The 12,399-nt window shown below is 38.3% G+C and overlaps 1 protein-coding gene across 1 annotated transcript in view; it reads right to left on the bottom strand.

Moving 5' to 3' along the window:
• LOC123764535 (uncharacterized) overlaps nt 1-10,043 on the bottom strand; it is a 64,115-nt gene extending 54,072 nt beyond the window's left edge. The window contains exon 1 of the mRNA XM_045752509.2: nt 9,244-10,043. Within this exon, the coding sequence (XP_045608465.2) occupies nt 9,244-9,330 (87 nt within the window). The 5' untranslated portion in view covers nt 9,331-10,043. The remainder of the gene's footprint in view (nt 1-9,243) is intronic.
• Between the last annotated feature and the right edge of the window lie 2,356 nt (nt 10,044-12,399).

Here is a 12,399-nt window from a genome sequence, read left to right as displayed (position 1 = left end):
CCTCACTGTAGACCCAAGACTATTCTCGACAGTAATAATTGACCACATTCGGTCTTCATATAAGTTATGTACTTAATTATAGCTCCAGAGAGTTATAGTACTGTAACTCAATGTATATAAACCGAATAGGTTTATTACTCACTTAGAATCTTTAGGTTATTATATGTGTTAAGTTATACTTCCAGAGAAGTTATAACACTGTAGCCTAATGTATATAATTCGCATTTACCCTCTACTTAGGTAGATTAGGGACATTAGTTAGGGTCAGCTGAGTGCAAGTTTAATCAGTACTCACTAAAGCATACCACTGACTGCATTTATAGAGACTGATGCTCATATACTCAGTTCTCTATTTTATATAGAATTTAGCTAGGTTAGGAATTTAGTTCTTATCATTACATAGCCTAAATTACTTTGTGCAGCAAGATCTACACATTAGGCTAAATTTAATCTTGTATAAACACTTAGAATTTCTCATTTGATGTTGAGGTGATTTGTGAGTCTGCAGTGATCAGTTAGTGTCTAGTAACTCATCCAGTTACATGTCACTGCGACCCTAGACACTGATCTCACTGTAGATTCGGTATCTCCTTGATCTCAAAGAGATATAGAATAATTAATCATTACATAGATGTACCCGTGATAACAGATCATACCTGTCACACAGATCCGGGACATTCGTTATGTACATACTAACTTACTAACATATAAGAATGTAATTTCAGGGAAAGGGAATAGGTACGTTAGTACTTAACACTGAACTACGACCCGTAAATTCCCGCCCCGGAATTATGTTGGAAATTTCCAACAGTTATTCTCATCCCTAATACAACAGGATGTATTTCTTGTATTAGGCTTCATACACATCTAATGTTCATTTAATAATCCTTAATATAGCAGGATGTATTTCCTGTATTAAGAGTAATAATTCACTAACACTACTAATACGTAGTTTAGTATTGTAGAATTTACTGTATTAGGTTGTGGAACATCATGTAATTTCTCCTAGAATTGTGTAGTGTTGCGTCAGCCACGCACGGAGGATAACATTTCCACATACCTGTAGATCTAACACCAATGTAACCATTTACTTTCCTTTATTAGGAATAATAATTTAGTAATAGGTTTACTTTAGTATACAATAGTTTACTGGAATTTCTTTACCCAGCTTAATCGCTATTCCAGTAAATCATATCATAATCTAACATCATTTCCACCACCAAACCCGTATTGTTTTATTTGTGCCGTCTACATTAACTGACGTGCACTGTGAGAATTAAACATCACCACATAAATTATTTATCTTAATCATCAAGAGTGTTCATACACGCCCCTTCCCTATTTTGCGTTAATAAATAAATATAATTTATGCTCGAATCCTCACGGCGAGCTATTGCGCATGCGGGACTTTGGGGAGGGAGAGAAGGAGAGGACTCTCGCCATATTTGGGATCAACAAGTGGTGCTCCGTAAGCGGTCCAAAATCTTCTCATCCAACCGGCATCCGAACATCTTTAGATGCCAGATTGAGGACGCAGCTTCCCAGAATCACGGACACCAGTTCGGCAGGCATTTTTACCTCGTTTGTTCTATTTAACGAGCTCTTAAATAAGATCATGTAGGTGCCATGTCGTTATGATGCGGGCGTAAAAATAATCTCATGTAAGTGTAGCTCTTTCCCCCCCGAATATTTAGATATTACCGTATATGTGTGTGAATGCTAGTTTGGAGGTGGAAATTACGGGATTATCATTATTGCAGCATGGTGCAATACCCTGAGGAAGTGTGTGACCGCCATACCCTCACGTGCGCCAACTTAACATTATCTCAAACTGTTTCCAGCCAGACGTACAGTGGACTGCATCTACGTCCTCTGTCACAGCTGAGACATAATCAGTTTTCATTGTAGATAGTAGTTTATTATTTAGAGTCCATATCCATATATATATATACCTACATATCTGATACTGCCAGTTATGCATTATTAATCTTCATATGGCAGTAGTAATTTGCATTATATATTTTACTCATTATTTATGTGTGTGCATATTATAATTATTATTATTGCATAATATATGTTCCACATAGATTAATCTTATAGAATACCCCCAAATTGTGTCATGGGAGGCTGGCTCTAGAATTATATAATTTACAGTCATTGCTTAATTAATGGAATTTATTCATATAATCATAGATCTATAAGCCACTGATTTCTCATTTAATTACTCATTCTGGTCCTTCGAGCTATCTTAGAATTTATCATTATTTTACATTCACATAATTATACATTTTCTTAGTATTATACTGAAGCCAGATTTCCCCACAACGACACCATCGGATGTCGAGTCGCATTTTTCGATAAAATTTACATCGTAACTCGAAATTATCGTAAGTAGGGGCAATCGTATGGCGAGGTACCACTGTAAAGTGTTCCCAAAGAATTATTTTTTCTTCATAAAATGATAAATTCCCTTCCCTGAACATGTCTATGTAAAAATAAATACCAAATTCCACTTACTTTGGCTGTGGGGACGTGGACAAGGTGCGCTGTGACGTCATCAGGGGCTGGTCGCCCGTACATGACATGCCCAGACACGGTCGTGCGGGCCATTCAAGCACTGGGTGTTGCAACAAATATATTTTCAATTATTTGTTCTATGTATTTCCAATGCGGTTTTATTTGTTTTTTTATCGTATATGATGCATGTTTGTGTCTTTTACAATATGTATACAGTAGAACGTTCATAATCAAATGTTTATTCAAATTAAATCAAATGTTTATTCAGGTAAAGTACATACATACAAGGGGTGACTCAAATATTAATGAGTTTATAGACAGAGCTAGTACATACAATGCAAATGTGACACATGTGATACATGTGTCAGTAATGTGTCCACAATAAATGTTTATTGTCGCAATATTACTTGTTAAAAATTCACTAAAATTACAATATGTACAGTTTCACACACTATTTACACAGTAACACACTGTATTACACACTCAGTACTTCAGAAGTGAGTAATAATCAACAAAGTAGTCCATGGTACACAGCGCGACTTCGCTCTCGTTGCACCAAGTACAGATAGATTTTTGCTTCCTGTTTCTTCATTCTGTGTGCTTGTAAATAATGCACTCACATGCACCCTTGGCATTAGTACCTGTAGGTAGTATGTAGCCAAGCTTGTAAAACGTAAGGTAGTCTTGAAAAGATTACAGAAAAAGATCAATTCATAAGGTAGTTGTGAAAAGATTGCTTTGTAAAAATCCACACACAGGAAGAGATTCAGCTAGCCTCAAAGAGTGTCCGTCAGTCAAGAAGAGATTCAGCTATTCTTGAAAATATCTATGGAAAACACCATCATGGAAGCCGCTAACACTGTTCATCTATGCTACTTGAATCAAATGCATCATCACTGAATACAGAAAACGATTCATCTATGTATCATCTAAATAAATTGGAGATAGCATAGGATTGCAAGGGTGGCGCTCAGAGCTACAACTGGATATGCTCGCTGTATCCTCATAGGTGCTGTATCACTTGCATCCAACCTTTGTGTTAGGTCTTTACTGCGCCTAGCTTCACCAATATTATGACCCTTATGTTCTTCAAACAATAAGGTTTGAATTTCACCGACAGCGCTCGATCTTTCAACACCGCGTCGGACAGGTGTTTGGGAGCCAGAGGCGTGTGTGCCACCCATGGTTGCTCACTCAGTACTAACCCAGCCAGCAGCCCTAGGGCATTCTGTGAATTTTTTCTAAGATGGCTGCCCCTCACTGGAGATCCTAAGAGTCCATTTCGTACACAACCAACCTCGCACACATTAAGAATGGGTACGAAAATATCAAAAAGAGTTTTCTCGGTTGGTGCAGTTTCCCACCGAACAAGAATACTCGGTTGGCGCAGTTAAGTGGTTAAACAGGGAGATCAAAGAAATAGAGCAGACGCTGAAGCGATCATACGAGTCTGAGGAAATGGAATTGGAACAGAAAGCTTTATCAACAGATAAAGAAAAATCCAAAATATTTTTTCAAATACGCAAATTCAAAATCAAAAACCTTCAATAGTATTGGACCTTTACTTACAACTGAAGAGGACAGTACACAGAGAACAACAAAGAAATTTATGAAATTCTAAAAGGCCAGCATGACACTATGTTTAGCACCCCAATAAACAACATGAAAGTTAAGGATCCAGACAGTCTCTTTATGAATGACATCCATGCTCCAGATAATATAACCGATATTAACACGAACTCAAAAGACTTTGAAAGAGAAACTGACAACATGCTCATGCACTCTGCCCCTGGTCCTGATTTGTGGAATTCAATATTCATAAAAAAAAAATTTAAAGTACTAGTAGTGCAAGCACTCTGTGTAATATGGAGAATGAGCCTGGATACAAGGAAGATATCACCAGATATAGCCCCCTCTGCACAAGGGAAGTAGTAAAGCTTTGGCAAAAACTTATAGACCAGTTGCACTAACATCACACATAATAAAAGTCTTTGAAAGAGTGATTAGGTATCAAATTTCCAGTTTTATGTAAAATAATGAACTTTACAACCCAGGACAACATGGATTTAGAGCAGGAAGATCCTGTCTGTCACAGTTACTCAACCACTATGACAGAATCACAGAAGCCTTAGAGAAAAAGCAAAATGCAGATATTGTATACACAGACTTTGCAAAGGCTTTCGACAAATGTGACAATGGAGTGATAGCCCATAAAATGAGATCAATAGAAATAACGGGTAAAGTGGCACCTTGGATTTTCAACTTTGTCAAACAGAATGCAGATAGTGATGGTCAATCAAGTAAAATCAAGCTCAAGTGCAGTAAAAAGCTCTGAACCCCAGGGCACAGTCATAGCACCACTGCTATTTCTCATTCTTATCTCAGATATAGACAAAAATACTAGTCACAGCTTCGTGTCATCCTTTGCAGATGATACAAAAATCAGCATGAAAACTGCCACTGTAAAAGACACTGAAAACAACAATCACATATAATAAAGTCTTCGAGGGGACAACTGAAAATAACATGATGTTTAGCAGTGGTAAGTTCCAGGTATTTAGGTATGGTGGAAATAAGGAACTTAAAGAAACACAGGGTACAGGATGCAATCAGACCTACCCATAGAAGGAAAGCAACAGGTAGAAGACCTGAACATTATGATGTCTGACGACCTGATATTCAGTAAACGTAATCGAGCAAATATAGCTACAGCCAGATAAATGATAAGATGGATTATGAGAATGCTCAAATCCAGGGACCCCATAGCAATGTTAATACTATTTCAATCACTAGTGTTCTCCCATCTAGAGTATTGCTCAGTACTCACTTTCCCTTTCAGAGCAGGAGAGATCTCTGAATGAGAGGGAATACAGAAAACATATATGGCACACATAGAAATGATAAAACATCTAAATTACTGGGAACGTCTCAAAGCTCTTAAAATGTACTCACTGGAAAGGAGACAAGAAAGGTATCAAATAATATATACAGTGGTACCTCGGATTATGAGCTTCCCTGTTAACGAGTTTTTCGGAATATGAGCAAGATTTGTTCGGAAAATTTACATCAGAATATGAGCATTTCCTCAGAATACAAGGGTGTTGATACGCGTACAGGCCGACCTAGCGTGTGGTGGCACGACGATCGACACTCAGTTTACCAGTACTTCGCGCCCAGTGACTATCACGCCTGAATTCTTCATAAGGATTTACTGTTTCATTTTGAATTTTTTGCTATTTGAGCATAAAATTTGTTATTATATATCTCACCATGGGCCCCAAGAAAGCTAGTAGTAAGGATCAAGCCAAGAAATCGCATGTGAGGATGACAATAGAGGAAAAACAAGAGATCATTTGGAAGCATGGAAATGGTGCACATGTTGTTGAACTTCGTAGGCAGTACAACAAATCCACGTCAACAATATGCACTATACTTGCCAAGAAAAAGGACATTATGAGTGCTAAGTGGCAAAAGGCGTAAGAACAATAATGAAACAAAGACCACAAATACTTGAGGATGTGATAAAGTTGTTATTAATTTGGATACATGAAAGGAGTTAAAGGGTGATAGTGTTTCCCGAGGCCATCATTTGTGAGAAGGCCTGGGGTATTGCACGAAGACCTGGTAAAGAAAACCCCTGGAACGAGTGCAGATACGATAGACTTTAAGGCAAGCAGGGGATGGTTTGAAAAATTTAGAAAAAGAAGTGGTATTCATAGTGTTGTGAGGCACGGAGAGTCCACCAGCTCAAACCAGCGGCTGAAAGATTTATTGAAGAATTAAAAGAGTTTGCAGAGGCTGAGGGATATCTACCGCAACAAGTTTTTAATTGTGATGAGACAGGACTGTTCTGGAAAAGATTGCCTAAGAGGACATACATTACCAAGGAGGAAATATCATTGCCCGGACATAAGCCTATGAAAGATAGGTCAACACTTGTGCTGTGTTCAAATGCGAGTGGCGATTTGAAAATTAAACATTTGCTAGCGTTTCATTCTGAATATCCAAGGGTTTTGAAACAGTATAAAGTGCAGAAAACCCAAATGTGTGTGATGTGGAGGGCTAATAGTAAGTCATGGGTGACTAGGATTTTTTTTTCGGAGTGGGTGAATGAAGTGGTGTGCCCTGCCATAGAAAAATATCTGCAAGAGAAACATTTGCCACTCAAGGCCCTGTTTCTCCTCAACAATGCTCCTACTCATCCTCCAAGCTTGGAAGGTGAATTATTGCACAGATACAGTAAATTTCTCACAGTAAAGTTCCTTCCTCCTAACACCAACCACTCCTCTGATTCAGCCTATGAACCAGAAAATCATAGCAAATTTTAAGAAACTTTATGAAAGGGCACTTTTCCAGAAATGTTTTGAAGTGACTGAAGCCACAAACCTCACCCTCAAAGAGTTCTGGAAACACCATTTTAACATTTGTAGTGCTTTAAAACTCGTTGACAAAGCCTGGCAAGAAGTGACTCAAAGAACCCTGATCTCTGGCTGGAGAAAATTGTGGCCTGAATGTGTGACAGAACTTGACTTTGAGGGGTTTCAGCCTGTAAATGATGCGCCTATTGTTGAGGAAATTGTTACTCTGGACCGGCAAATGGGCTTGGAATTGGATGGTCATGATGTGGAGGAGTTGGTGGAAGAACACAACGAAGAACTGACCACCAAAGAACTCCAAGCCCTTCAAAAGGAACAGCAAGAAGACACAGCTGAGGATGTTTCTCCAGTGGAGGAGGATGAGGCAGCAGCGAATGTCCCTTCCGCAACCATTAAGAAGTGGTGTCAGATGTAGGAAGAAATGCAAACTTTTATTGAAACGACTTACCCAGAGAAAGCTGTAGTAGGCAGTTGCATTAATCTTTTCAATGACAATGTAATGCCTCACTACAGAGACATCTTCCAAAGAAGGGAAAAACAAACATCAATGGACCACTTTGTTGTGAGAAAATCGAGCAGTGAGCCACAACCAGGACCTAGTGATATGCAGGCAAAACATGCCAGAGAATGCACTCCAGAGAGGTCCTCACTGCCTCATGTTATAATGGAAGGAGACTCCCCTTCCAAACAGTAACACCTCTCCTCCTTCCCCCTCCTCACCATCTTCCATACTCCAACAGCAGTCATCAGCAAGGGGTAAGTAATAACTTGAACATAGTTTTGTAGTGTAGATTTCGATGAATTAGGTATAAAATTTAGTTTAAAGTGGGATTCTTGGGTAGTCAGGAATGGAGTAATTCATTCCCCATTATTTTTTATGGGGAAATTAGCTTTGGTTTACGAGTTTTCGGATTACGAACTGTCTCCAGGAATGGATTAAACTCTTAAACCAAGGTACCCCTGTACACTGAAGATACCTGAAGGCCGTGTCCCAAATTTACACAGTAGAATAGCAACATACTGGAACAAAAGGTACAGAAGGAAATGCAGAATAAAACCAATGAGTAGAATAAAACTAATGAGTAACTACACTTAGGTAATTCCACTTAGGCAATTAATGAAATAGCCCAATTAGAGAGCACTGTCTGAACATTAAGGGACCACAGCTGTTCAACACCCCACCCAGCAAGCATTAGAAATATTACCAGAACAAAGCTGGATGTATTCAAGAGGCACTTGGACAGGTTCTTACAAGAAGTGCCACCAACCAGGCTGTAGTGGATATGTAGGCCAGCGGGCTGCTCCAAGCAACAGCCTGCTGGACCAAGGAATCAAGTCGAGCCTGGCCTCAAGCTGGGCTCGGGGAGTAGAAGAACTCCTGAAACCCTCTCCAGATATGCTCCAGGTAAAGCACTTTTTTCTCAGGTATCTATAATTTATCTCTTCAAATAAGACAGGAATGTATATTTTCCATGCAAGAAGAATCCCAATTACTATAAAGAAACTGAGCAGCATCCACTTAGGTAGTCATGTGGACAGCACCCACTTATGTCATTATGTGGGCAGCAGTTTTCACAGGTCACTTTCTGTAATTAGGTTAGTCCAATATCTACTTTTTTGGGGAAGAATTAATTACAGTAAAGTACATTAGAACATACAGAAAACTTCAGTTGTTGCAAGGAATTGTAAATTAATGCAGTCTTATGAAAGGTGGTTCACCAGCATATTATTGTCTCGTGGTTCAGCATTACAGTTTCTTAATAAATTCAGCATATGATTAATTAGAAAAGGGGATCTGACATCACATGGCTGTTTTAAAGCCCAGATTTGACAACATCCCAGATTTGAGTTGAGGGCATTGTGATGCTAATTTCCCAGGGTACATACACAGTATGATGCATAGTGCATACAGGTCATTTTGTTCATAAATTCTTGGTTTAAAACTGTAGCCTATACAGTACTGTATATTTTGTAGCTGTCATGTATATCTGTCATACAATATCATTAGCAGGATTAGGCTAATTAGACAAACTAGGCTAAATTGGGTTTTTAAACTTGTCTTTGAACCTTTTAATATATGAAGTGAGCAATCTCTCATGAGTAGTGAATGTTGAGATATAGCAAAGAGCTATCAAAGACAGGGTTTATGGTAATTGGCATTAACTGTGGAAAATAGCAGAGAACATCAGAAATGAATAACATGTTGAAAATTAAGGAGCAATTTATAGATGTGCAGTTATTTCACCCTAGACACACTTTTGGTCCTACCTAATATATAAATATTGCATCAAAGGAGATTAAATCGACCTAAAATTCTTATTGTACTGAGAAGTTTGGCTGCTAATCTTACCTCATAACTGTGACATTGCTGTTGGTAAGCTCTTGTTGAATTAACAAGGAAATCGATACACAAGTCCAGTAGTGGCTTAGGATGCATTTAAATATTTATGTAATTGTGCTTTGTAACTTTTTTCAGGTTTCGTGCATTTTATAAGTTAAAATTGTTTGGTTATATTTTCTTCTTTAAGATGCACACTTGTGTAGTTTGAAGCCTGTTGCTCGTCTGGTGACTGCAGTTGTATTATTTCACCGTATTATGTAGCTGGATGGCTGCAGTTGTATTACTGCACATTACTATGTGGCTGGGTTACTGCAGTTGTATTGTTGCACGTCACTGTGCGACTGCGTTACTACAGTTGTATTATTGCATATCACTGTGCAGCTGGGTAAGGTTTGGGTGTTATCACTTGGAGGTTCTTTTTCTTGTGAATGATAGTTGGTTTGTGATAAGGTTCTCGTGCCGATGACTGCACGGGATGGTGCAGGGCCACCCATTAGGCAAGACTCGAGGCTCCAGCTCAACGCTGATTTCCTTTATGATATGGGAACCAGCTGAAAGATCTTCTTGTAGTTGCTGATAGTTGACTGAAATGCGACGACGAAACTAGAGAAGGCACCGTGTGATCTTGCTCTAGGGTTTGGGCACCGTGTGATCTTATTTTAGGGTCTTGGCACCTTGTGATCTTGTCGTTGCAAAGGTCTGGGCACCGTGTGATCTTATTGCAGAGGTCTGGGCACCGTGTTGTTGTTGTTGATTTAGGGACGAGTGGCTGTTGTTGTGTTGATAGCGTCAGCGGATCGTCCCTCCTGTAAGCTTAACGTTTTCTTTGGTTGGTCGTCTCGGATGATTTCAATAGGGTTTTTTTCTTTAGATATATGTACAAGCGTTTTTACATACTTGTACAGCCACTAGTACGCGTAGTGTTTCGGGCAAATTCTTAATCCTATGGTCCCTGGAATACGACCCAAACGAAGAATTGTTTTTTTACAACCAATTCTAACATTCAATACAGCACTATAGGTACTAATTTATCATTCATCATTTTAACAGAAACTTGGCTAAGTAAATACTATACCCAACTCTACAATTTAGCTGGTTATAAAGCCATTCATAACTGCAGGCGTAATAAAAAAGGAGGTGGCACAGTAATATATTACAAAGATACCTTCATCTGCAATAGTGTCATCAGTGATAGAGACGACTATTGTGAATATACCTTTGCCAAGTTCTCCAGTAAATCCCTTAAAAAAGCAAGAGTAACACCAGTTCATAAAGGAGGTAATCCGGCAGACATAAACAATTATAGACCAATATCAAACCTACCCATACTATCAAAAATATTTGAAAAAAATTATCTACAAACAGCTTTACTCCTACCTCGTAAAATTTGACATTCTTAGCCCCTGTCAGTTTGGCTTCCGCTCCCAAAAGAGTACCAACGATGCAATTATTAGTCTCCTTGATATAATTTACTCAACCCTTGACAAAAATGAGTTTCCGATTGAACTCTTCATTGGCCTGAGAAAGGCCTTTGATACTGTTAATCACAATTACCTCTTACGTAAACTCCATCATTATGGAATTCGAGGCCATACACTGGACTATATCCAATCCTATCTTAGTGATAGACACCAATGTGTAGGCATCAATAATATAACCTCTCCCACTCTACCAATAACCGTTGGAGTGCCACAGGGCAGCATTTTGGGACTTCTCTTATTTCTTATTTACATTAATGATCTGCCTATAACGTCTCTAACATTCTGAAACCTATTTTGTTTGCTGATGATACTACCCTCATCTACTCTAACCCCAACCCACATACACTAAATAATGTTGTTAATAATGAATTTAAAAAAGTCTACTTATGGATGTTAACCAACAAACTAACACTTAACATAGAAAAGACCTACTACATCTTATTTGGAAGCAAATCTACAAATGCAATTCAGCTTCAGATAGACAATGTAAACATTAGCAATAAAAATGATGGAAAGTTTCTTGGTCTATTCCTAGACAAGAGACTCAATTTCAGTACCCACATACAACACATAACTAAGAAAGTCTCTAAAACAGTTGGTATACTCTCCAAAATCAGATATTATGTACCTAACTCTGCTCTCATCTCTCTATATTATGCACTAATCTATCCCTATCTTAATTATGGTACCTGTGCATGGGGTTCAACCACTGGAAACCACCTCAAGTCCATCATTACCCAGCAAAAATCTGCTATCAGAATAATAACAAATTCTGCTTTCAGACAACACTCAGCCCCCTTGTTTAACTCCCTAAACATGCTAAACATAATCTCACTCCACAAATTCTCTTGTGTCAACTACATTTACAAAACCCTGTTCTTAAATGCAAATCCTGCTCTGAAACTCTCCCTGGACAGATGTAATAGGACCCATTATCACCACACCAGAAATATGAACACTGTTTTTTCCCAAAAAACGGTGGGTTTTCTGAGGGAAGAGAAAATGTATGTCTGGAAGCTGACTTTAACCGCCCCAGCTGCGCGCGCAACGAGCCGAGGTTATATAAGCCGGCCTGCAGACTGCGTGGCCCCCCCTTCCCGACAAGCCAGCAGCTGCTCACTTACAAAACGCTCACCCTCCTCCCGGGATCCTCTGTATCCCCTGTTTTATTTTGAAAGGGACGGCCCACAGACGTGCTCAAGGGGCACTTGTTCTAGCTTGCTAAGCATTTGCTGTATCTTTGGGGGTGCTCCGCCGGAACCCCCAAAGTGATAAGCCTGCAGATAGCTAAGAAATATTCCCATGAATTGTAATTAGTGTAATTAAATTAATGCAACTTTCATTTACTAGCTATAGATGTAGTTATTAATTGTAATTGATTTAATACTTTATCATTATAAGGATTATTCATTATAATTATTCTTTAATACTTTATTGTTATGCACTAGTCAATAATTATTTATCATTCAACCTAATTAGCTATTTGATTCATTAAAAATAATTGCTTATCATTATACTATTTGTTATTATTATTATTTATTATATAATAATAATAATTAATTTATTATTTGTTAATTTATTATATATTAATTTATTATTTACCATTATAAAATAAACAAGTCCTCAATCTGAGCACGTTTTCTTCCAACCTCAGAAAAAATATAAATATCTCTTTGATATCCCC

Source organism: Procambarus clarkii, chromosome 79, assembly GCF_040958095.1.
Source record: "Procambarus clarkii isolate CNS0578487 chromosome 79, FALCON_Pclarkii_2.0, whole genome shotgun sequence".
Classification (NCBI taxonomy): domain Eukaryota; kingdom Metazoa; phylum Arthropoda; class Malacostraca; order Decapoda; family Cambaridae; genus Procambarus; species Procambarus clarkii.
Note: the sequence above shows the minus strand (reverse complement) of the source record. Positions and strands in the feature narration are given on the sequence as shown.